Below are 26,144 nucleotides of genomic sequence, written 5' to 3'. Positions count from 1 at the left end.
CAAGAGATTATGAATGATGTCTTCAAGTCGATGATTCAAAAGTTTGTGTTGGTCTTCTTTGATGATATTTTGGTGTATAGCCATATATGGGACACACACTTGCAACATGTGTATTGTTTTGAGGGTCTTACGTGAGCATCATATGCGTGCAAAGATTTCTATGTGCATCTTTGGATAGGCCATGGTGAGCTACCTGGGTCATATTGTTTCTGGCAGGGCAGTCTAGGCAGATTTGGATGAAATCTAGGCCATGAAGGTATGACCCAAGCTGCAGACAGTGAGGACACTGTGGGGGCTTCTTGGGTATGACAGGATAATACAGAAGGTTTGTGAGAGACTATGGTCTCATCGCTCAGCCCCTTAACTTCATCTTGAAGAAGGACAGATTAAAGTGGCCTGAAAAGGCCAGGGACACTTTCGAGAGGTTGAAGGACGAGATGTATCATTCCCCAGTCCTTGCCTTGCCTGACTTCTCCTAGGTATTCGTAGTGGAGACTTACACTTGCGACAATGAGGTTGGTATTGTTCTCTCGCAAGATAAATACCCCATTGTGTTTATGAGCAAGGCTTTGCCCAACCGAAGCCGACCCTTGTCCGCTTATGACAAGGAGATGCTGGCCACAATTTTTGCAGTTGAGAAGTGGTGCCCCTACCTCCTTGGGTGTAAGTTTATTGTCCATAGGGATCACCAGAGCCTCAAATAGTTGTTAGGAAAGTGGATCACCACCGTCAGACAACAGAGGTGGATTGCAAAGCCCATGGGATATGAGTTCGAGATCTAGTACAGAAAGGGCATGGAGAATACAATAGTCGATGCTCACTCCCGACATTTTGAGGAGCTGGCAGGTTTGCACATCCTTATTGTTGTCGATTGTTCTGTTTGGAGCCAAGCAAGTATTGCCCAAAAAGGCCATAGTGGTATCTAAAAATTGGTGAGTGAGTTAACCTTTGACCTAGAGAGTCACCCTAACTACACGGTTAGAGGTGGGGTCCTGTTCAACAAAGGATAGATGTATCTTATGCTTGAGAGCGAGTACTTTGGAGTTTTTTGCATGAAGTGCATGATACTTCTTATGCTTGACATAGAGGAGTGTCCAAGACATACCAGTTACTAAAAGCATTATTTTATTGGCCGTGTATGAAGGGATATGTTTGTGATTATGTGTGAAAGTGTTTGGTATGTCAGGTAAATAAATATGAAGCTATCAAGCCACCCATGTTGCTATGATCATTGCCTATTATTGAGCATGCTTGGTAGGATATTTCCATAAATTTTGTGATGGTCCTACTTGCGTGTGAGCGGAAGGAGGTGATTATGATAGTGGTAGACCAATTTTAAGTATGCACACTTCATCCCACTGCCCAAAGAGTACTCCACTGAGTTGGTTGCACGTTAGTTCATGGTTCAGGTGGTCAAGCTACACGGTTTGCCCAAGAGCATTGTCAGTGATTGAGACTCAATTTTTTTGAGTCAGTTTTGGACCTCCTACTTCGCTTTGAGTGGTACCAGGATGAACTACAGTATATGCCATCACTCACAGACAGAGACTATGAACAAGGCGGTTGAGTCATATCTCTAGTGTCTTGTGGGGGACTGCCTGCATAAATGGCTTCAATTCCTTTTGTGGGAGAAGTATGCCTACAAAATAAGTCATTATTCAACCATTGACATGACTCTCTTTGAGGCACTATACAGGTTTTCACCACCATTGGTGATGGTCTATGAGCACAGGAGTGTTGTATCTCTCTCCCAAAGTTGATCAAGACCTGAGAACGCAGGATGAGAGTCGCTACCTTAAGGAAGAATATCACCAAGGCTCACCAATGTATAAAGCAATTCTATGACAAAGGTCGTTCAAACAGGTTATTTCAGGTAGGAGATTGAGTTTGATTGAAGAGGAAGCCCAGAGGCAAGTACCCTCTTTGCCCAGGACCACCATACGCTCCTGCCAAAGTATTTCAGTTTGTATCGTATTGTAGAGTAGGTTGAAAAGCTATTCTACCTCCTATCCCTGCCCAATGAGGTCCAGATACACCCTATGTTCCATGTGTCCCGCCTCAATTCATTGCATGGTGAGCCACCAATAATAGTAGAAGTTTCCCATGATGAGGACCAAGAGCCCCAACCCGCTGAAATTATGAAGACCAAGAGACTCTGCAAGTATAATTGTATGATGCAAAAACATCTTGTAGAGTGGGACAATGGGGCAAATACACTGCCACGTGATTGCGGGAGTTTGTTCTAAAAAGTAGATTCTCAGATTTTGAACCTTGGGGACAAGGTAGGTCAGAGTATGGTAGATCTATTATGGTCTAGAATATGATGATAGATCCAGATCCAGATCCAGTACCTAGGATCCATATGCCACCTTTAGAGCTTTATAGGGGTCGATCAACACAATGTGGGTCTTAGGTTGATGACATGAGAACTGACATAGATTCTCTAATGATTGATAAATCAAAGATCCTGAGTGTAAGGCAAGAGAAGGAAATGTAGGACACATATCAAGCCTAAAAGGTATGCCAATTAAGGAGTGAGGTCTATCTAGGAGGGCGTGTCATCTTAGAGAGTCCTATGAGATGTCCCCTAGTTCTATGTTAATTAATGTTAATTAAGTGGTTAATTAATTATGAGAGTTTTTTAGTTGGTTTATTATTGTGAAGAGTCTTTAGCTAAAAATGAATCCTAGTCTAGTTGGTTACTTTATGCAATTAGGACTCAAGCCAAGCTCATCATATATAAGGAGGTATTGGAGAATTATATTAAGCATTAAATAATATTGAGTTCCTCTAAGGCCTAGCAGTCCCCCTCTTCCTATCCTTTTCTCTCTCTTTTTTCCTTCTTTATCTCATGCACCCTACCCTATTATGCCCTCTTTTCTCTCTCCTCCCTCTTGGATGTATCTACCTCTTTGACGTCTTCCTCTCTTCTCTCTTGATCTCACCTCACACTTTGTGTGTGGTGATGAATTCAACCTACGTAAAAGGACCCAAGCCTTTCATGAGTTCTTTTCAGAGATTCAGGAAAGCTACATTGCTCGAGAGCAGATCAGAAGCCTTTACAATCGTGGTTCTTTTGTACTGCACTATCCGAAGCCTAACTTAGGTAACCAGCCCTTTATACCTCTGATGTTAATATCCTATAAATGTAATTAATCCTTACGTTGCATTATCTTTCTTTTTATAGCCTTAGAGTCAAAACTACATCTACCTAATTAACTTGAAAAACTCTATTTTTATCATTTGAGCATCCTAGCCTCACCAACATCCTATATTAGTGATCCCTGACCTCTAGCAAACCCTAGGTTCAATGCATATCATATCTAAATTGAAACCCTTTCCTGATTTAGCCTCTCGAGTCGTTTTTAGCTTAGCCGATTTCTCTATTTCCTTAGAACTTTTTTCGAACCCCTTAAATCCTAGACTACGGTTACCCTTTGATTTCTACCCCATCGTGTTCAACAGGGATCTGCATCCCAGACATGTTCAATCCAACCTCAGAGGGGTAAAAACCACAAGCACAATCCTCTCGCTTTCCTAGGGGTCAAACTATAGTACTAATCTGTTGATAGCTTGGGGCTCCCTTTCTAGTCCAAGCTTTAAATCGATTCAATCAGATCTTGATGAGGGTGCAACAAGCATGATTAGATTGTACACCCCTGAAAATTGGATTATTCCTTTGACTCCAAATTTGTTTCCATGCCAAAAGGATCCATACCCTCTAAACAAATTTTCAGCATTTGCCCTTTGAGTTGAGGTATGATGCAATTAACACCTCCATGGGAAAGACGAGGGCATCTTGGTGGAGGTCAAGGTCCCCCCAAGCATGGCTCAATAGGCTGCGCTTATAGGTGCAATACCAAAATAGATGAGAGGTAGACTACTCCTCACATTGCATAGAGAACACCTACTCGCCAAGTGGAAACCCCATTTGTTTAACCTGGCTTATGTATTCACCCTGCCAATCAGAATTTGCCAACCAATGAGAGAGCGCCTACTCGGAAGACCCCCACCCCACAATGCCTTGTTCATAAGCCACTGCATAGAGGGACCTCTCAAAGCCTGGTATAACAACGATGCCTTGAACTCAACATCACTCACTAACATGCACAGGACATCATCCTCTCGTTGCACAAGTGTTTGACATGATAATGCACATGAGAGAAGACCATTGCTGAAACACGAGAGGCGATGGGTCCCTGCATAACACGATATCCCAATTGTTGTCTTGTGTTTGACCAAACCTATTAAACCCGCAAAAATTCTCCCCCTTGCGGCCTCATAGAGAGTGGGGGCATGTGTGACGAAGCCGATAATCACCCACCAATGATCCGGTCAAAAAAGAGTGGAGCCACCACCATCGTCGACCTCAATGCGAATAACATGACAAAAGTCTCCGAGTACCTCCAACCCACCCATTCCAAACAGCTGAAACATATTTTTTTTTGAAAAGATAACTGCGATCCTACCTTCTTTTTTGCATATTCGCCATAACCATTTAGCTAGAAGTGCCACGTTCAATAAAAGAAGATTTTAAATTCCCAAACCCCCACGATCAAGAGGACGAGCGATGGGAGACGAACTTACCAAGGAGTTGGATTTGCCATCGACGGTGCCCCACCAAATGTGAAGTGTTGTAAAATGGCAATCAAATGCTCTTCAACCTTTTTCGGTAACTTGAAAATTTTGCAAAAAATGAAGCACTAGGCCTAACCTGATCCTCTATTTCACTCCAATGCAATTCCCTTTAAACCCCCAAATGCAAAGGCAAACCCATACATATACTTCATTGGTAGGGGACCCAACTTGACAATTAAAAATATCTGAGGCCATCGTTTGTAATTCGCCAGATTGGGTCATTCAACACCAAACACTTGGCTTTTACTCTCATTCATGTGCTGCCCCCTAGATCTCCGCAAAGCACCATCCATAAAGACCACATATTTCGTTCCATCGACTTCCTCCTAAATGCCAACAAATCATCAGTTAACAGGAGGTGCTGCGAGACCTTGACACTCTGCGAGTTCATGCATCCCTTAAAATGTTCAAGAGCCTCGACAGAGGAGAGCATGATCGAAGGGGGCCTCCATCACAATGATAAAGAGAAGGGGTCGCTCTGATGCAACCCCCTTCATGGGTTTAAAGAAATTCCCATTTTTCTCATTAATAGAAACAACAATCGAGGTAGCAGAGATGAGACCATTGACCCAAGAAATCCAATTTTCTCCAAATCCCATGTTTCACATGCAGTTTAGTAAAAATCGCGAGTCTAAGGAGTCAAATGCTTTCTCGAGATCAATTTTTAAGATAAAAGATTAGGCACTGATGAAGTGTATAAGCTTCATGTGCCATCAAAATTACCAAGTTTACAAAGTGGAAGTCTATTCTTTTGTCCTTGTTTAGAAAAAATTCGAGAGGAATTGGAAGAACTGAAATTCTCGCCAAGTGAGCACTGGAACACAGAAATTGTAGTCAGAATTCCCACCCTTCGTAATTAATCACTTATCACTGCCACAATTTATTTATCAATCACCAACTTCAACATTATCGAGGTCGTTTGATCTATATGTAGACATCTATTCGTGGTTAACACTAGAAGAGGAACAGGAAGTTTGTGAACTATCATAATAGAATTTGATGTTGAAGTTCTCCTTTATGACAGGCTGCCAATTCACAAAACTCCAAGAGCATATTTAGAGTTGAATAGAACTGATATCATTTCCATTGATTGTACAAAATTGAGTGCTTTTGGTGTTAATAAGTAACTTATATGCTGCCCTCGAAAGATGTGTAAGAGTCACAGCTATGTGCGTAGAGTCAGTCATAAGGGGAGTTCAGAGTTGGAAAGAAATCTCTGTCAACTTTACAGGTCATGGAAAGACAAATGTCAATATATATTTCAAACACACTATAGGGTCATGGTATTTTTCTTCCGCTATATATAAGAGAATGATTTGCTTGACCAAACGTTAGTTTGAAAAGAAGTTGTAGCCAAACATTAGTTCGAAAATAAGTTATCAAGTTTTTCTTTTCCGAAAATAAGTAATAGCCAAACGTTAGGGAGCGGTCGATTAACCAGGACTGAAAATCCGAGGATCAGATTTGGTGTGAAGCCCACAATCAAACATGAAAAGAACCTCTTTTGTTTTTTAAAGGCAAGCTGGGGTTAGGCAGACCCCCACCAGTTATTATTCAACATACCACTGGGGTTTTGACCCTGCAACGTCTCACCACAGGAAGACGTGCACTGACAGCTCCTACCAACCACATTGGTAAACCTGAAATGAAAAAAGGTGTTAATAGACTAGGACGGAGCTCTCCATGGATGGACCATCCAGATCCCTGGTTTCACAAATGATCTCAGATCCAAGATACTCAAAATCCCCCAACACGGATCTATGACCCAAATGGGGAGAGGGACCACCGAGGTGGTATCCCATGTGGTAAGTGGGGTCCTGTGCCAAGCTGAAGGCCCAGTTGGGAATCCCTCTGCCACATGGAGCTTAAGAGATATCTGATAGGGGTCTGCCTAACCCCAGCTTGCCTTTCGAAAAAAAAATGGGGAGGGGAGAGCAAGGTCAAGCCAAGATCAGTGTATCTGAGATTCTAGGATCTCATATCACCTTGGCCGGAGATCAATGTACTTGAGATCCTAGGATCTCATATCACCTGGGATCTGAGACCTAAGGAAATAAAAAGCATCCCCTTAGTTCCAAATATACCAGTGGTTCTGTACCTCTAGCATTTCATCATGATTGAAGTTGACCTCTGAGTTCTAACTGAAAGGTCACTGCTCTTCTCCGTAATTGTGAGTGCGGTTCAAGTCCTATTATGGTATGAACAGAGTCCAACATAATGCTTGTGGCACGTGGTGGAAAAGATGAATGGTGCAGAAAGCATCTCTGGACCTGATGCAGACCACAGTATGAGTATAGTTGCAATAAACTGATCCTGATTTTGATGAGTTTCATCTCATCTCACCTGATGGCAATCTCACGATTAGCACAAAAAAGGCAAACAATCACTTGTACAAATAGACTCAGACCGCTAACAATGCTAGTGCAACTGTTAAAAGTATGCCCAATCCCAACATACTTTTTGTATCAGTTGCCAGTGAACCAACGGGTAGGGATGGTAGTGGACCAGGGTAGACGCAGGGGACAAGGTCTCCATCCACGCCCTGCCTCAAAATTCTGCCCTCCATTCCAGCCTTCATCCCTACATGGGTTTTGATTTTAACCTTCATCCCGGCCTCCATTTTAGTTTCATGTCCTTCATCCCTGGTCCAAATGGGGGTGAGGCAAGGCGGGACCCGTTTCTCCCCAGTCCACTACCATCCTTAAAGGCATTTTAGCTATTTTAGTAACAGGGATTGGAGAAGGAGCAGAACGGGAGAAAGCATAAGTCCATCCCCGCATGGATTTTGACCATCCCCACCTCCATCCCCGCACGGGTTTTGACCTTCATCCCCACCTCCAACGTCGTTTCATGTCCTCCATCCCCAGTCCAAACAGGGCAAGGCAGGGCAGGGCCCCATTTTCCAACGGTCTACTGCCATCCCTACCAACAGGGGCTTCGCTTGTCTGGTAGGAGCAGCTAGTGCACTTCACCTTGTGTTGGGACGTTGCAGGTTTAAAACCCAATGGTATAGTTGTATAACTGGTAAAGGTCTGCCTAACCCCAGCTTGCCTTTGTAAAAAAAAACATGATGTGAGAATGGCATTGAAAGAGTAGATAGGGTATTTGTTCAAACACCAAATGTCTCAAGATAGCTGCTTCCATAAAGTACAAACTAAACATCTCTAGTTCATCATCTATGGAAAAAAACACAAGATGGTGCAAAACAATTGGAAACAAGTAAAATAATACATCCCTATCTTCAATCTGCAAAAGCATTGCAGATCATACAACTGAATCTGTATTCAGGATAAACCTCACAATTAGCACACTAAGCAGTGGAAAACACATGAGAATAAAAGGGAAACACAGTACATCAGTCTAAGCAACTTCAAAAGAAGCTAGCCATTCATGACTTCATAAACGGAGGTTGCCTCTACTGGTGAAACAAATTCATATTCAGCTAATGTACAACCTTTCTGCTCCCAGGTTTTGGCTGTGTAACGTCATTTTTTCACAATGTGTAATGGCTGATTCTGCATAGAAGTACATGAGCTTCGGCACATTAATGGATGAATGAAGAGCTAGTCTTTCAGAGGTCTTGCTTCAAACCCGCCTTTAGGACGTTTCACAAGACTGTAAGGCATGTGGGTTCCCAGAAGTCTATCCCAAATTGCAAAGAACGGCTGTGAATAGTTGAATTTTAAACCTTTAAGCTGATGATGGATGTCATGATAAGCAGTATTGTTCTGGAAAAACATATGGAACAGATTGCCTGGTAACCAAAGTCCGCAATGGTCATCAACCGTCTTAACCACAGCAAAGCAGAAAAAGAAGACTGCAGTTCGAGCAGTCATTCCTGAAAACAGAAATGATATTGCCCCTCCAAAAGTGTCAAGCAAAAGACCTTCCAATGGGTGATTGTATAGAGCTCCAATTGCATATGGGACAACCAACTTGTGGTGTTGTGAGTGAATGTGCCGGTATAAGAACTTGCTCTGGTGCATGAACCGGTGAATAAAATATTGCCATGTATCCATGACAAACATAGCTATTAGAAACTGAAAAAACTGAACAAGATAAGATGGCTGCACTGGGTTATTTGTGAAACCTGCTTTTGATGTCACCTGCAACCAAAAACCAAAATGGACTTTTAGAAAGAGATCCTGCTCAATATATCCAGTTAAGAGTCATGGCATACAAAGGGATCTTGGTTCAAACTTCAAACATTATCCCTAAACAAGAAAAGCGTTTACAACATTATATTTCTAGCACACATCTTATAACATTATCAATTGATTGCAGTAGAGCTCACGTGGCAAGAGAACAAGAAAACAGACTATAATTATCAAAACCTGAAGCAAAAGGATCTCAGACATCTACTTTTTCTATGCCTGAAAAAAATATACTTAGCATCAAGATAGTGCATGCCAAAGTCACAACCATCACCAAATTGTAGAATATTGCAATTTTATCGTAATGTTTTATTCCCAAAAAATGTGATATTTTCAAAATATCACCTATCTGGAAAATATTGTGGTTTTTATCATGTTCATTTAGAGTTGTATGTTATCCATATTTTTATTTATATGCATTTTATATTTTTGTATACTGGTATTTTCCAGAGATTTTACAGAAAAAACTGGATATTTCAAAATATCATGAGAAATTTCTCACTGATATCTTCCCAAGAATGAGACTTGGGACTATGGTGCATGCTATCTTCATCTGCAAAAATTAGGGTAGGATTCATTGCGTTCAACTTTTCAAGTGTCACCTTCAGTTGGAAGAAGTAAATTTGAATGTATGAGCTCCTTATTAGCCATAGACGTGCATTCCTTAAGCAAGCATTCATTATATAACAATGTCAAAAGCATAAATAACTTCCAGATGCAAGGGCAGCCTGTCCACGAAAGGCAAAGTAAACAGATCTGATTTTAGATGGCATAATAGATGCAGAAGGTACATAAAGACACATGAATTTGCTGAAGAACTGATACAATAGCAACATAAAGGGCCAACAAATTGACATACCTTCAACAAATATAAAATGTTATATAAGCTTCAATAGCTTGAAAGCAATTTGCTGAAGAACTGATACAATAGCAACATAAAGGACCAACAAATATAAAATGTTATATAAGCTTCAATAGCCTGAAAGCCTCTAGGACTAAATATTTTCTTTGATTAAACACCCTTCTAAATAAAATAGGACTGAGATGATAAGCTAGTCAGGCAACAACCACCAAACAACAATAAAATTAAATGGAATTACGCCCAGAACACCTTGACATAGGATGTAAATTGGTCAGATGCAGGCATTTCAGTATGTGAGAGAATTGGATCTAGCCTAATGAGATTCAGCATCAGAAGGATATGGATGGAAAAAGCTTTTAATGGATATATTCAGTTAGACAATTAACCTGATTAGATACATCTTTACATATATTTAAGATCAGATTTGCATTCAGATATATAAGCCTGAACCTTGCATCCAGCATGAAGGTCTTGATTTCAGATTTGCCCAAGGAACTTGTTAAAATATAGTGTATATGATCTTGTATCTATCTGATATACGCATATGTATACAATATACATATATCAGGGGTACTTTTGTCATTTCATGACATGTAATAAAATACAGTCCAAACTAGTCGTTGGACTGCCTCCCTTTCTTGTATGTGAGGCTCTAAATAGAGCCTCACCACTTCATGTAACATATGCTTTTCTAAGCATATTTGTTGGGAATACAAAGATTATTATTTTTGCAGTGTGTTCTATTGAAGTTTGTGGCTTAGATATCTCTTTTATGAGATTGTTATCAGTCCATTAGAGACCATATTATATTTGTGCACTTGTGTAACCCTTAGTTGGCATTATGATTGTGCACATCTTGTTTCATTACATGGCATCAGAGCCTTGGTATCTTGTATTATTGAAAATCATCTTGAGCGTGCTCTCTTTGTGGTGGTAGTCTTCAAGCTTTGTTATTCAAAATCAAGTCTTATTCTTCATCATGGGTGAAAGAGAATCCGCCTCCGTCATCTCCTAGAAGCTCAACGAAAGCAACAAATTGATGTGGGCTACCGCAATGAAAAAACATATCAAGGAGAAAAGGCTACGGGGCTTTGTTAATGAAACCACTAATAAACCCCAACTAAAGTTAACAAAAAAAGAAAGAGATCAAATCAAAGTCATCTCCGAAGAAGAAAAAAGGAGAAAGCTTTGCAAAAGTATCAAGACAAAATGAAAGATTGTGAAGCTAACAACGCTCAAATACTCTCATGATTCATGAATACCATGGAGTTCAAAATCGCAACCAACATCATCAAGTTTAAAAAAACATATGATGCATGAATCTTCTTAAATAACACATTCATTTAAAAAGAATATGACCAAACTATATTATATCCAAGATAAGGTACGTAATACCAAACAAGGGGATAAGAGTGTAAGAGACTTTTATGATCTCTTATTTCCTATTTAAGATGAATTGGCTATGTTGGAACCTAAATGGGAAGGTTTGTCAATTGAAATAAGAAAACAACAAAGAGAATTCAGCCAGAATTTGAGCAAGTTAAGTCCTCTTTGCTTCATAGGACTTCGACTCCTTCTATAAGTGAGGCCCTTGCTTAAAGTTATCAAGAAGAAACAAGACTTGAAATGCATAAGTCTAATGATAAGGTACTTGCCGTATCAAGACCCGGAAGTTTTGTAAAAACTTATAAACCACCTCACTTTGAGAAAAAATTCAATGAAAGACATAATGAGGGAGGATACAAGGGAGGTAAAATTATTTGTCATTATTGTAAAGAACTGAGACCAGTGTTGTGAAAAGCGTTGAGGCGTAGCGAGGCGCTCCGCCAAAATTTGAGGCAAGGCGTAAGCCTCGAGGCGCAAAGCGTAAGCCTAAAAAAAAATTAAACTTAAAAAAATTAAACAGAGAAAAGAAAGCATAGTTCAATGGCACATATATAGAGCAACACATGTAGGTGCAAATGTTGGTTTGTTACCACTAACTAGCTAGCTAGCAACTAATGTTGTTGACCCAAGTCATGATGCAAGTGGGGAACCCAAAAAGGCTTTATAAACAAAACAAATACATGCATTAATAAAAAATAATATGCAGATTAACGAAAATACAGGCATCCACAGAGTTTGTAGGGTCCAGCCACAAAAAAAAATACAGGCATTTTTTATAAGAGATGGTGAAAAAACAATATGCAGATTAACTATAATACATGCATCTGTGTCATTAATGGATTCAATCTGAGATCAAGTTTGAGGCTTGAGCCACCAAGTCATTGATTGATCAACTGGGTCATGATTTTAGGTTGTTCAGGATACTGTGTGGTCCCACTCTTTCTCTACTATCCAATACTGACATAGCATCTTATACAGGATGGACACATAAGCTACGATGAGTTTGCCACAATGATGAAGGCTGGAACTGATTGGAGGAAGGCATCAAGACAGTATTCGCGCTAACGTTTTACAAGCCTGAGCTTGAAGCTGCTCAAGGATGGATCTTTGCACCTGACGAATGAAGGGAGACGATAATTCTGTGGGAAAGCAACTGCTGTTTTTTTGCCCAAGTTTACTAATTCTTTCCTTTTTATTTTTGTTGTTTCTTTGGACCCTGAGTGGGTAAAGGGAAAGGGTCGTGTATTCTTGTTGATGCAAAATTGTTGTTGGTTGTACTTCAAGAAAGTTTGATTACTTAGATGAGCAAGACAGTGAAGTAGATGTGGTGTTTGTGTAAATATATTTGTGATCAATTGTGTGAATATCATTTCAAAGTCGCTAAGTTCTCTAATCTCAGATATTATACCCAAATGTGTCTTTCATGTTTTTGGTCATCCTTGAAATTCTTCCTATTCGGTAGCACTCAACTGGAGTTTTGTGTGTTGCATGGGTGGACTTAAGCCCCTCAAGTTGTAGCAATTACCTCCAGTAAGTTTCTAGCATTCCCTACACTGGGTTTGCAAACAGGTATAACAACAGTCTACCCAATTGGCCTGGATAGGGTACATCAACTTTTATTAACGGGATTTTCAGGTATCTGAGGACATTTGCAAATGGCCTTTCTGATTTCACTTTTTCGATGCAAGGAATTTTGTTAAGGTCAGCTGTATCTTAAACACATTAGAACGCCTTGCCATTACCAGCTGATAAAGACTAACTCGGTGAATAAATTGATTCTTCCTGGGTCGATGCCAGAGCGGTCAATGGGGACACTGTAAATTCATTGGCAGTATGTGTACGCTGTTTCAAATTCAACTCAACACCAGAATTCACTGATCCTTGAGGATGATACAACCAATCTGTGCTCCAAAAAATACACAATGTTGGTTTTCGAACTTATCAGTACAAATTAAGCTATGGACCTCATCAACTTTACGTGGTCTATAGTACCCATAGTTTCTGGAGAAATTTGCCCTTGAAAAGATGGGGTGTTCATCTTAAATATTTAAAACTTAAGGCAACTTATAGCATGGGGTAGACAAGGTAATTTGGGATGTGCTACATTCTTTTTGTATACTTATAAGGTCTGACAAATCCATTTAAACAAGTGATCTGCATTAAAACCGAGCATAACAGTGAGACTCCATTCCTTCCTATGTACAACTTTAGATATAAATGTTACACAAAACATGTACAGTTACACAGGCGTGTTAAAAAAATGAGAAAGGAGACTGCGTGTGAGAAAAAAATGAGAGAAAGGCTGCGTGAGAAAAAACGAGGTTGTGAGAAAAAATGAGAGAGAGAAAAAAAACTAGAGATGAGAGAGAGCATACCTGTTTTGGGGCTCCACCACAAGAGAGACAACGCTGTGAGAGCCGAGAGAGTGTGACTGTTGTGAGAAAAAAAACCAGACAGAAAGAGGCGTAAGAAAAATGAGGGTTTTCACCCTCATTAGAGTCGGGGCAGTTTATTTAAGCCCTAACCTTTGGTCAAATGAGGGTTTTGACCCTCATTTGACCAAATGCATTGAGGCGTATACGCCTCTTCCTGAGGCGTGCCTCGCCTCGAGGTGTGCGCCTCAAGGCCTATGAGGCGCACGCCTCGGGGGTTTTGCACTTTACCCTTGTGCCTCAAGGCATAAAGCCCCTCGCCTTGAGGCGAGGCGCGCTTTTTTGCGCCTTGAGGCGCGTTTTTAATAACACTGACTGGGACACATAAGACCGGATTGTCCTAAACTCAAAAAGGTGGCCGCGGTAAGTGAAGAATCACAAGAATTAAAGAAAAGAGGCAACTTCAATGATTTGACAATTGCCCAAATAGCGGAGGCTGTTTTATAAATATTAAAAGCCACTCCCTCTACATCCTGTGCCGCTGTCTCCTCTTCTTCTACTCCGGGTAAGTCCTCTTGGATTTTGGATTTGAGGGCTTCTTTTCATGTGACTTATAATGAGTCATTATTATCCGATTGTACTAATTCATATTTTTCATGTGTATCAACTGCCGATAGCACTTTTTTTGAAAGTTAAAAGTATAATAAATCTCAATAATGATTTAATTTTTTTTGTTCTAAATGTTAGGGTTATTCCAAAATTAGATTTAAATCTTTTTTTCGGTTTCTTAAATTTTCGATTATGGGTGTAAAGTGTTCTTCTCATCTAAGGCTTGTTAGGTGCAGGATCTTCAGTCAGGAAAGCTGATTGGGCAAGGCCATAGAAGAGAAGATCTTTACTATATAGATTCCTTATGTCTACCTAAATACTCCTTTTGTAATCATATCAAAAAAATTAATTTAGATATTTGACATAAAAGATTAGAACATCCAGGTATATCCAAACTATCGTTTTTTTCGTTTTTGAAAAAAATTTGTAAAGAAAAAGAATTTCTATGTGAAGATTGTATCCTTGAAAAAATGCAAATGATGCCTTTTAGATCTAGAACTTCTTTTACTAATGAAAATTTTGAATTAGCGCATTCGGATGTATGGGGTCCCGCTCCCGTTATGTCAAAAGGTAGGTATTCATACTATATTACATTTATAGATGATTTTAGTAGACACACTTGAATCTACTTCCTTAGACTCAAATTCAAAGTTTTTTCATGTTTCAAAAATTTTCATAATTTTGTTAAAAATCAATTTAAGATAAATATTAAAATATTTCGCTCCGACTCAAGGGGAGAGTTTTTTTCAAATGATTTTCAATCCTATCTAAAGACTCATGATATTTTGCATCAAAAATTGTGTCTTAAGACCCCTCAACAAAATGATATTTTTGAAAGAAAACATTGTCATATTATTGAAATTACTAGGACTCTACTCATTTCAAAAGAAGTTCCAAAAAGGTTTTGGGCCGAAGTCGCTCTCACCAAAGTCTATTTAATAAATAGAATGCTTTCTCAAACTTTGGAAAACAAATCTCCAATTGAAAAACTCTTTAAAATTTCTCTCGATTTGAAAAGATTAAGGGTCTTCAGATGTACATGTTTTGTGCTTCTTGAAAAATACAACAAACTCTCATAAAACTATTAAATGTATTTTTCTTGGATATACCGAAAATAAAAAAAGGTTATTGATGCTATGATTAAAAAAAAACTGTCTCTAAAAATATAACAAGAAAGAAAAATGATTTGATCTTGAAAAAACTAAGGAAGAATCCAAGTATGCCTTCTTGTTTGACTTATTGCCTATGTCCAATATTGAAAATATCGCTAATGACGATAGTGATAATGTTGGATCAAATGATGAACCAAGTGAAGAGAGAGAACCAACTCATAACCTTATACAATACTCTAGACGAGATAATGGGGAGCATCCATGTACTTTTGAGAAGTATAGTCAACTAACAAATATTGAAGAAACTAGTGTAAGATTTGAGCGAATACATAGACCTTCAAATAGGTGTTTCCTATGAATCATTCTCTCCAAACTATAAGGCATTTTTCTAGCAATTCATTCAGATCATAAGTCATCTAATTATAAAGAAGCCAAAGACATAAAAGAATGGATAGAAGATATGAAAATAGAATTAGATGCATTACATAAGGCCCTTACTTGAGAAGTTCAATATCTTCCTAAAGGAAAAAAGACAATAGGATGTAGATGAGTATTTAAAGTCAAAACAAAGAGTGACAGGTCACTAGAAAGATATAAAACAAGATTAGTTGTAAAAGGGTATTCCCAGAAATATGGAATAGATTATGAGAAAATATTTGCCCCAGTGGCTCGCATGACCACAGTTAGCGCTCTAATTGCAGTAGCATCCATTATAAAATGACCTACATATCAGTTAGATGTTAAGAATGCTTTCTTAAATGAAAATTTAAATGAAGTTTACATGATTCCTTCCCTTGGTCAGACTATTAAAAATAGAATGGTTTTTTGTCCTAAAAAAACTTTATATGAGCTTAAACAAGCTCCTAAAGCATGATATGATCAGTTTAGTGAAACTTTGTTGATTTTTGAATTTAAATCCTGTTATACTGACATTACGCTTTTTGTAAGATCTACAGGTACCTCGCTTATCATTTTGCTCTTGTATGTTGATGATATGATCATCACTGAGAATGATCAGAAGGAAATTAAAGAAATTATGATTATGCTTAAGAAATCTTTTGATATGACTAACCTTAGTTTTTTGAAATATTTTTTAAGTATTGAAGTAGCATACTCGTCAGAAGATACATTTTGTCTCAAATAAAGTTTTCAGCAGATATTGTTGCGCGGTCGGGAATCCCAGATACAAAATATGCTGAAACTCCTGGAGTGATAAATGCTAAAATGAGAGTTTAAAGACAAAGTTTTATTAGACGATCCAACTCCTTATAGGCAACTTATTGGATCACTAATGTACTTATCTATTACTAGGCCATACATTGCGTATGCAGTATATACTGCAAGTCAGTTTCAACATGCGCCCACATCAGTTCACATGAGTGTCGTATTAATAATAGTTCGATACATCAAGAAAACTATATCTAAAGAGTTATTCTTATCCTCTTCATCATCTTTAAATCTTATTGCTTATACTGATTCTGACTGGGAAGGAGATCCCAATAACCGTCACTCAACTACAGGTTTTTGTGTGCTTGTAGGTGATTCAGTCACTCATTTCTTGGCGATGCAAAAAGCAACCGAAAGTGTCTTTATCTTCCACGGAAGCTGAGTATAAGGCGATGGCTACAACAACAACCGAGGTCATGTGGATGAGATCATTACTTTCAGATATGGGTGTTGATGTTTCAGAACTTTTAAAATTATGTTGTGATAACAAAAGTGTCATATATATAGCCAACAATCACACGTTTCATGAACGAACGAAACATATCGAGATGGATTGCCACTATATTCGAGAAGAATATTTAAAGGGAACGATTACTTAACCATATGTTCAGTCTCAGTTTTAGATTACGAACTTCTTCACCAAAGCTCTTCCTCTACCGAGATTTTTGTTTCTTAATAAACTTTCAGTGATCTCATCGTAAGTTTGAGGGGGAGTGTTAAAATATAGTGTATATGATTTTGTATCTAACTGATATATGCATATTTATACAATATACATATATCAAGGGTATTTTGGTTATTTCATGACATGTAATAAAATACAGTCCAATAGGAAATGTAGTCTTTTTTTATTTTTTATATGCAAGTCTAACTTGACTCTTGAGAGGCAGTCCAACTAGTCATTGGACTGCTCCCAACATTCATAAATATGACCTTTTGGAAGCAGTCTCCCTTTCTTGTATGTGAAGCCCTATAAATAGAGCCTCAACACTTCATGTAACATATGTTTTTCTAAGCATATTTGTTGGGAATACAAAGATAATTATTCTTACAATTGAAGTTTGTGGCTTAGATATCTCTTTTATGAGATTGTTATTGGTCTGTTAGACACTATATAGTATTTGTTATGGACAAGATACTTATAAATGATGGAGAGAGGTCCTCTTTGATGAGATCATCAATTTGCCAACTTACCTTGTTGGAGAAAGTTGCCATTTAACCAAACAATGAAGAAGAAGAAGAAGAATACACAAAGAGTTGCATCAAAGTTCAAGAGCTGTTTATGAAATTAGGGTTGGATGTCACATCATAAAATGCTTTTTATATCTAGGATGCATGTGACAAATTATAAATCTGTCAGTGACTAGTTATATAACTGTTTGAGACTGAAATAGCATAATAAAACATAATACTTTACAAGTATGCCATCATGGGTCATGTACCCACTGTGAAGCCATGTTCCGACACTTCTTTTTCTTCTTCAAATGGACAAGGTAGAGGAAGAGGGCATACTAAAGTTGGTAGGACACTTTTAAGTTTTTTCTTTATTTTTTCTAAAGTGAGAGTCAACAAGATGCTGAGATGTACAAACACTAAGGAGGAAAAAGAAAGTTAAAGGGAAACTAACAATCTGCATGTTATTAACTATCAATCTCATCCAATCACATCAGGAAATCAATGCCACCAAAGCTGTCATAAAGGAGATAATAAATAAATAAATAACCGTTGATTCTGAACACGCAAGGTGCATTAAGGATAAAGACCAAAGATTTGGGTGAAACAATGAGACAAAATATGGTAGAAACCGTTACTGACCTGTTAAATAATGAATGTGAGACTAATGCATGCCAAAAAGGAAAACATAATGGATGAAAGATGTTGTTATTGTAGATGAAGCATTAATCTTAAATGATATTTCCATTGCAGTATAGACACTAATGAGTAAAATAGAGGTTTGCATCGTTGGATATACTACAGTCGCCGGATTGTCTACTTTCAGCAGTGAACCAACCTTGACCTACTGTTTAAAGCGTACAAAAATCAGTTTTAATGTAGTTGACCATACACGAGCATCTCAGGGGCTATGGGCCTACGCAACCCATGATCTTGATAACTGTGGGCTAGCCGCTAGTCTACTGATTTGTATTTTGACAACAAGGCATAGCAATTTGAACAAAAGCATTAATTTCCAACTTTACATGTACAAAATGGATATCCAATAGTACACCAACTACTAAGGTATTAAACTTACAATTATCCAATAGTAAACAAACTACTAAGGTATTAAAATTACAATTAATGCTATAACGTTCCAGAAGTGAATAGAAACTAACGCATTCAACAAACAACTTCAGGCTTATGTTAGATTAATATAAGGGGTATTGGAAACTTCAAAGGCATAAATAATATGCATATGGATTTTATCAAACTAGAAAAGCTTACAGAAGGATGCCAAGGTAATTAATATGTAATTAGGTATATACCAAAAAGAAAAGGCATCTTAAATGGTATAAACTGAAATTATCTAGGTCATGCATGACAAGGCTATAACTAATATTACAAAGGAGATGACTAAGCACCAGTTAAGGATAGCTAAAAATATATATATGAACTAAGCAAATCTATTTGTACTAATTAGAGATGGGCACCAGACCAGCAGCTATATTACATGGACATGACAAAAAGGAGATGGGACATGGCATTCTTGTCTAAATTTTTTCCTTGAAAATCACGACACGGGGCAAGTTGGAGTGTCTATGTGACAAAACAGCAGTGCATCTTGGGTTGGGTGCAGGTTAGGTTTTCTGGTTCAATCTTATAATTAGGTCTGGCTTGGGCTAACCAAAATATCATCCACCGTCCTGACAAAATAAATAATAATAATAATAATTAATCATAACTTTTATTATTTTTATAATAGTTCTTGGCTGCATGGGCCGATCCAGCTGATTATCCTACTTAGTAGGACAAAAAGGTTGGCACAAGACGACCACAAAACCTGGATTAGATAAGAACCAGCCCAGACCCAGCCAATTAATAAATAGGCCAAGTTGTCTCTCGGGTTGGGACACCACATGTGAAATAGTAAAAACAAAAGGAACTCCTAGAATGTGTGACCATTCTACTACAAACACAAAGAATATACTGGAATTATAGAGAAGCAGTATTACAATCAGAAGAAATTAAAAAAACAGTGCACAAACTGTAAAAGGTAAATCAGCAGAAAGCAAAGATGATAACCACATCCAAACAGCAAACATAAAAAATCAGTTTCAATAAGCAATAAAAATTAGCTTGAACCCAAGACCAACTAAAATATATCCGTTCTTTGCTATTAACATCAACTAAAAGAAAGCAAAGACAGCATCAGAACAATCTTTCCATGCTAGAAAGGATCTTTCAATCAAATTATAAAGGTAGACCAATCCTTCAATAGAACTGCATATGAGATACCATGTGATGTTCCAAACTATGTCACGTAGGTGCGGGTGAGGGTACGGGTGCAGCGCTATGGCACTTTTAAAAAACTTGGGTGCGGGGGTGCGGGAGGGTATATATATATATGAAATCTCGAACAGACTTGGCTCTATATACCTAGACTGATTCAAACCTGGGTTTACTTTGACCCAGGTCTGAATCTGACTGAGTCAAAGTAAACCCAACAGACCCCGGTCCAGATACGAGAGAAGAAAAAAGCAAAAGGTGTAAATTTCAACAAAAAAGAACACGTCTTTTCCCGCTCTTAACAGAACAAGTATTAAAAAAAGGAAAATCTGAGGTGTGATTTAAATTTCAAAAAGAAAAAACATTAAAGGCAGGCACAACTGGTTGAGGATGACAAGAGTCGGTTGATGTGACAATACAAGGGCCACAAATCTTCCTTCCTTTGACATTTTTTTTGAGATAACTCTCTCATTCTCTCTCTCTATTCCAGCGAGATGAAGAAGAAAGAGGAGGACGACCCCAGTCCTCTGTGTGTGTGTGTGGGTAGGCAACCTTCTCTCTCTCTATCTATCTATTCCAATGAGATAAAGAAGAAACAGGAGGACGACCCCAACCCTCTCTCACTCTGTGTGGGTAAGCAACCCTCTGTCTCTCTCGTGATGTGTTTGCCGCACCGGGTGCGGCATCCGCACCCACGTCGCATGTCGTCGATGTGGGTGTGAGGGCCCTTTTGCTGAGTCCCTGTGACATAGGTTCCAAATGATCCCAGAAGAATGTGTCTATTTCTCTTATGAGATAAAGAGAAGGAACTTTTAGCAATTACAAGATGGAAGTATTCAAACTTATGAATAATAACACTCTCCAAGTGAGAACCAGCAAAGAAATATGCACTTTAGCTCCAGAAAATATATGACAGTGGGTTTTATATCACTCAGAACACAACACAAACTCCAGAAGAGAAGAAAAACCTCAAGGACAGGTCACAACATATCATTCTTACTAACCCAATGACATATATATATATATACAGAGAGAGAGAGAGAGAGAGAGAACTGAACACATTAGGCCCACTTTTCTCGTTCTGCCCCATTCTGTCCCATAGTTTGAAGTGTTTTATGATAGATCTGAACCGTTAGATGTGTTTAGCATGCTCGATTTAGTGGGAATCGACTCTTGGATCATATTTTTTGACAAAAGAAAATGTATTTTTATGAGCCGGGAAAAATTGATGCCTTCATAGCCATTGATTTTGGATCACTGGAAAAACCTGTATACAGGTCAGATTCCGGTGATCCAAAAGTCAGTTCCTACTAAACAAAACCTATAGATCACATCTATGGTGTTAGATATGAGAAAAAAAATGATTTTGAGGGTGCAGAACGGGGCAAAACAAGAAAGTGGGCAAAACCAGTGCTAAATGAAACAAGCTATTGGATTTCCAGTGTTTTTTCGAAATTCCAACCATAGCTGGCAAACCCAAAGAGTCGAGGATCGGACCCCAAATGGGTCACCGATTCAGGTTAATGATCCTAATGCTTATTATAAACTTTTTATCATGCATTTTGTAATTTTAATGCACAATTCTTATACAAAAGCACTTGTTATGAAGAATCTAATACAGTTCAATGAAAAATGTTAATGATCATGTATAGTTACATGTTTTTGTAGCTTCACTGTTGACATAATGTACTTATTTTAGTTATTTTACAGCTTGAAGTTTGGTTATTTTCATGTCTTATTTGTGTGCTTACACTATAAAATATAGAGTCCTAACTCATCCGAGTCACCGAGTCAACCCGCTGACTCACAAATCAAGGGTTGGGCGATCCAAGTCTAGGTCACGAGTTTGCCAACTATGCCCATAGATGTGTTGAGCATGATTGATTTACTACAAATCGACACTTGGGTCATGTATTTTAAATCAAAAAATGGTATTTGGAGGCTCAAAAAATTATGAAAATTATACGCCGTTGATTTTTCAAACCTTATAAAAACCTATTCATGCATCACAATCAAATGCTCCAAGAAGTGATTCCTATAAAAGCAAGCATATAGATAACATCTGTATGGTTAAAAATTCAAAAAAACACCAAAAATCCAATAGCATGTTTCTTTTAGCACCATGCCCATTTTGTAGGTTTCCATTTCCATATACATACATGCGATAACATTTGGTAATGGCACCATTATGTACAAACGCCTCTGGATCTCCATGGTGCAGGTTGTTTTGATCCAATCCGACCTCATGGATGGATTTAGCATGTTCAAAATAGTGGAAACCGGCTTCTGGATCAGGTTTTTTAAATGAAAAAAAAAAGATTTTACGACCTAGGAAAGTATTGCATATTGTAGGCCATTGATTTTTGAAGCCTTATAAAAATCCACCTCAGTGTCACAATCGGACAATCTAAGAGTCAATTCTCACTAAGAAAAAAATGTAGATCACATATGTAATGTTAGATTCATGAAAAAATAAAATAAAAAAGACGCGTTTGTACCTCATGTCGCCATTACCAAATATTACTCATATATATATATATATATATATATATATATATATATATATACATGTATATATATATATATGTATATATATATGCATGTATACATAAAATATATTATACAGTGATGAAAAAAAAAACATTGTATTGTATGGTACAATATGATTTATCATAGCATTAGGCTCTCATACAACATAATACACAGCCTATATAAAAAAAATAGAGCATAATGGCACTATATCATATAGTACCATAAGGGGATAAGTCATCTTTATGTAAACGATCCGGGGAAGAAAAATCATAGACTAAAGAAAAATCATTCCAAACTTATCATGGTTTGTACCACCAGGCAGAGAAACTCAATACGGAGGGGAAGGAACTAATACCGGGGAAGAAAACCCAGTATTTCATTTTCATTTTTATGATGATCGGTGAAAGTGACTGATAAGAGTCACTAAAAAACCTTATTAATTGATGCATTGTATTTAATACTTATTAGAACTTATTATACTCTTGAATTTAAATTTGTTGATGTTTTATTTATAACTTTTATAGGATGTGATTCATTACTTTATCGTAAACCAATTTTGACCAACAATGTGGTTAAATAGTCCTTATTACCCATGTCACAAGGACACTTCACTTAGCATGTGCATCCCATGTCCACACAACACAACACTTGGACACACCAGGATACCTTATGGACATTGTCAAACCAGTGCTAAGCCCAGTCAACAGCCTGTCATTAATTTAGCTATTTTCTTTTGTGATTTTAATTACTTATTCTATATTCACTTGTGTTCTTTTTCTTTTAAAACTTGTCACCAATTACATTACATTTCAATTTGAGTTCGGTTTTATTATTTGATGTTTTTAATTATCTAATATTGTTGTTCAAGAGTATGTACTTGAGATGATATTCATGTTTTATTGCTTTACGTTCACACACACACACACACACACACACACACACACACACACACACATGTTAAAATACGTAATCTCATATAATATCTCATATGTAATCTCATGGACATGTAATGTTTTATCTCCTTTCTAGTTAGGATTTTTCGTTTAATTAATTCTAGTTAAAATACAACTAGAATTAGCCAAACCAGTCCATCATTGGACTGATTTGGCCTTTACCTTTTTTACTAGTCAAAAAGGTACCTTTTTGACAAGTCAAAAAGGTACCTTTTTGACAAGTCAAAAAGGTAAATCCAAAAAGAGCTGTTGGACTCCCCAACAGCTCTATTAGAGCCGTTGGAGAGTCCAACAGCTCTCTTAAGGCTTCTCTCTACCTCTCTATAAATATGAGGCTATTCCCCTTTTAAATACTTACTCTTGTTTTGGGTTTTTATCTCAAATCAATAAAATTGTTTATTTTTCATTTTTATACCTGTTTCGGGTTGTGTGTATTCTTAAGTTCTCTTTGTGAACCTTTGTGGTTCTTATGATGTAGTTGTGAGAACTTGTTGAGAGACATTTGTTGTAGCGTATTTTTCACTTTCTTACATGGTATCAGAGCAAGGTCGGTGGACGTGTATTGGGAAGCGTGTCATGCAACTACTCTTCAAGAAAGTGAAGTCTCTTTGAAGGAGTGCTCGTGTGTAGCCTTGAAGGGCGTGGAAGGCTACTTATTTTCAATCTTTGTGGTTAAAATATTCCTCTTCCCACTTGCTTTTCTTCTTCCCCTCTCATTCCCAAGCTTGTAAAATGGATGACAATGATAATGTCACCATTAAGTCCATAAAACTTAACGATTCAAACTATGTAACATGGGCTTCAATCATGAAGCATCTTATTTGGGGAAAGGGTCTATGGGGCTTAGTTGATGGAACCGATAAGGAACCTAAACTAACGCTCACTAAAGAAGAAGGTGGAAGAGAAGTACCTCTTTCGGAGGTGGAAAAAACTAAGGCCATCTCCACATATGAAAAGGAATGGAAAGAATGGAGAATGGGTCACGCCAAGATCATGTCTTGGCTAATTTCTAGTGTAGACATAAAGAAGTGTTCAAGTCTCGCAAAATTTGAACATGCTAATGATGCGTGGGAATATCTTAAGAGAATGTATTCTCTTAAAGATATTGCTCATATATGTAACTAACAAGAAAAGGTTCGGAATATGGTTCAAGGAGAGAGAAGTATTAGAGAATACTACAATAGCTTATCCGAACTATGGGAAGAGTTGACTCTTCTTGAACCAAAGTGGCATTGTCCACAAGACATTGAGCTTCGCCAAAATCAAGTAAATGCGGAGCATTTTTTTCAATTTATAAATGGGTTGAGACCCGAATTTGAATCAACTAAGTCCGCTCTTCTACATATTGAGCTTCGCCAAAATCAAGTAAATGCGGAGCATTTTTTTCAATTTATAAATGGGTTGAGACCCGAATTTGAATCAACTAAGTCCGCTCTTCTACATCGGGGAAATGTTCCCTCTATTGAAGATACCATTGAAGAGCTAAGTATGGAAGAAAATAGACTCAAGAAACGAGTCGACAAAAGCGATGATGATACAGTTTTAGCTGTATCTAGACCAGGTAATCACATTCGCACATACAAACCTCCACATATTGGGAGAATAAACAATGAAAGGCAAGGAGGCGATTTTGAAAGGAGAAAAGTTATTTGTTATTACTGTCATGAACCCAGACATGTTAAAACTTACTGTCCAAAGTTGAAAAAATCTTATGCGAAGAAGGTAGCTATTGTTGAATCAAAAGAATCAAATGAGACATCCATTGGAAACATGTCCCTGTCTCAGCTGGTAGAGGCTCTACAACCTCTTCTTAAAGGAACTTCTTCCTCAGCTGGAGTTGCGATCTCTTCTGTTGGCACCTCTGATCCAGGTAAACCCCTATGGCTTCTTGACTCTGGTGCTTCTTTTCACATGACACCAAATTTAAAATTATTGTCGCATTGTTATGACTCAAGTGGATCGAGTGTTTTTACTGCGGATGGAAGATCCCTTGAGATAAAAGGAATAGAAAATTTCGAAAATAACTCTCAAAACTCAAAAGGATTTTGTGTTTCAAAGATTAGATATATCCCCAAACTTAATCTAAATCTCTTATCTGTTTCTCAATTAACTGATCATGGGTGTAATGTTTCCTTCTCTTCTTATGATTGTCAAGTATAGGATCACCAGTCAGGGAAGCTGATTGGGGAAGGCCATAGAGAAGGAGGCTTATATTACATGGATTTTTTGGAATTACCCAAGAAAACATTATGCTGCAATGTTCAAAAAGTAGGCTTGGATCTTTTACACCAAAGATTTGGTCACCCTTGTGTATCCAAGCTTCAGTACTTTCCAAAGATGGAAAAATTTTGTAATTTTGAAACTTTCACTTGTGAAAAATGTATTCTTGGAAAAATGAAACGACTAGCATTTCAAGAAAGAACTTTTGTCTCCACTCGACCACTTGAATTAATTCACTCTGATGTTTGGGGTCCTGCACCAGTTACGTCAAAAGGTGGGTTTTTATACTACGTAATTTTCGTGGATGACTTTACACGATATACCTGGATTTACTTTCTCAAACACAAATTTGAAGTGTTCTCTTTTTTTCAAATATTTCATAATATGGTCAAAAATCAATTTAAGAATGATATTTCAATATTTCGCACTGATTCAGGGGGAGAATTTTTATCAACTGAATTTAAAGAATACTTGAACTCACATGGAATTTCACACCAAAAATTTTGTCCCTATACCCCTCAACAAAATGGGTTAGATGAGAGAAAACACAGACACATTATAGAAACAACTAGAACACTACTTATCAAACATCAAGTTCCTAAAGTTTTTTGGGCCGAAGCTATTTTAACTGCTGT

General features: G+C 37.7%; 1 protein-coding gene across 1 annotated transcript in view; it reads right to left on the bottom strand.

Annotated features, from left to right (window-relative positions):
- Positions 1–7,837: 7,837 nt before the first annotated feature.
- Positions 7,838–26,144, bottom strand: part of LOC149816761 (very-long-chain aldehyde decarbonylase GL1-9-like) — a 39,048-nt gene continuing 20,741 nt past the window's right edge. The window contains exon 2 of the mRNA XM_089988030.1: positions 7,838–8,744. Within this exon, the coding sequence (XP_089844156.1) occupies positions 8,202–8,744 (543 nt within the window). The 3' untranslated portion in view covers positions 7,838–8,201. The remainder of the gene's footprint in view (positions 8,745–26,144) is intronic.

The sequence above is a fragment of the Nuphar pumila genome, chromosome 14 (genome assembly GCF_984573655.1).
Source record: "Nuphar pumila chromosome 14, dmNupPumi1.hap1.1, whole genome shotgun sequence".
Taxonomy (NCBI): domain Eukaryota; kingdom Viridiplantae; phylum Streptophyta; class Magnoliopsida; order Nymphaeales; family Nymphaeaceae; genus Nuphar; species Nuphar pumila.
Note: the sequence above shows the minus strand (reverse complement) of the source record. Positions and strands in the feature narration are given on the sequence as shown.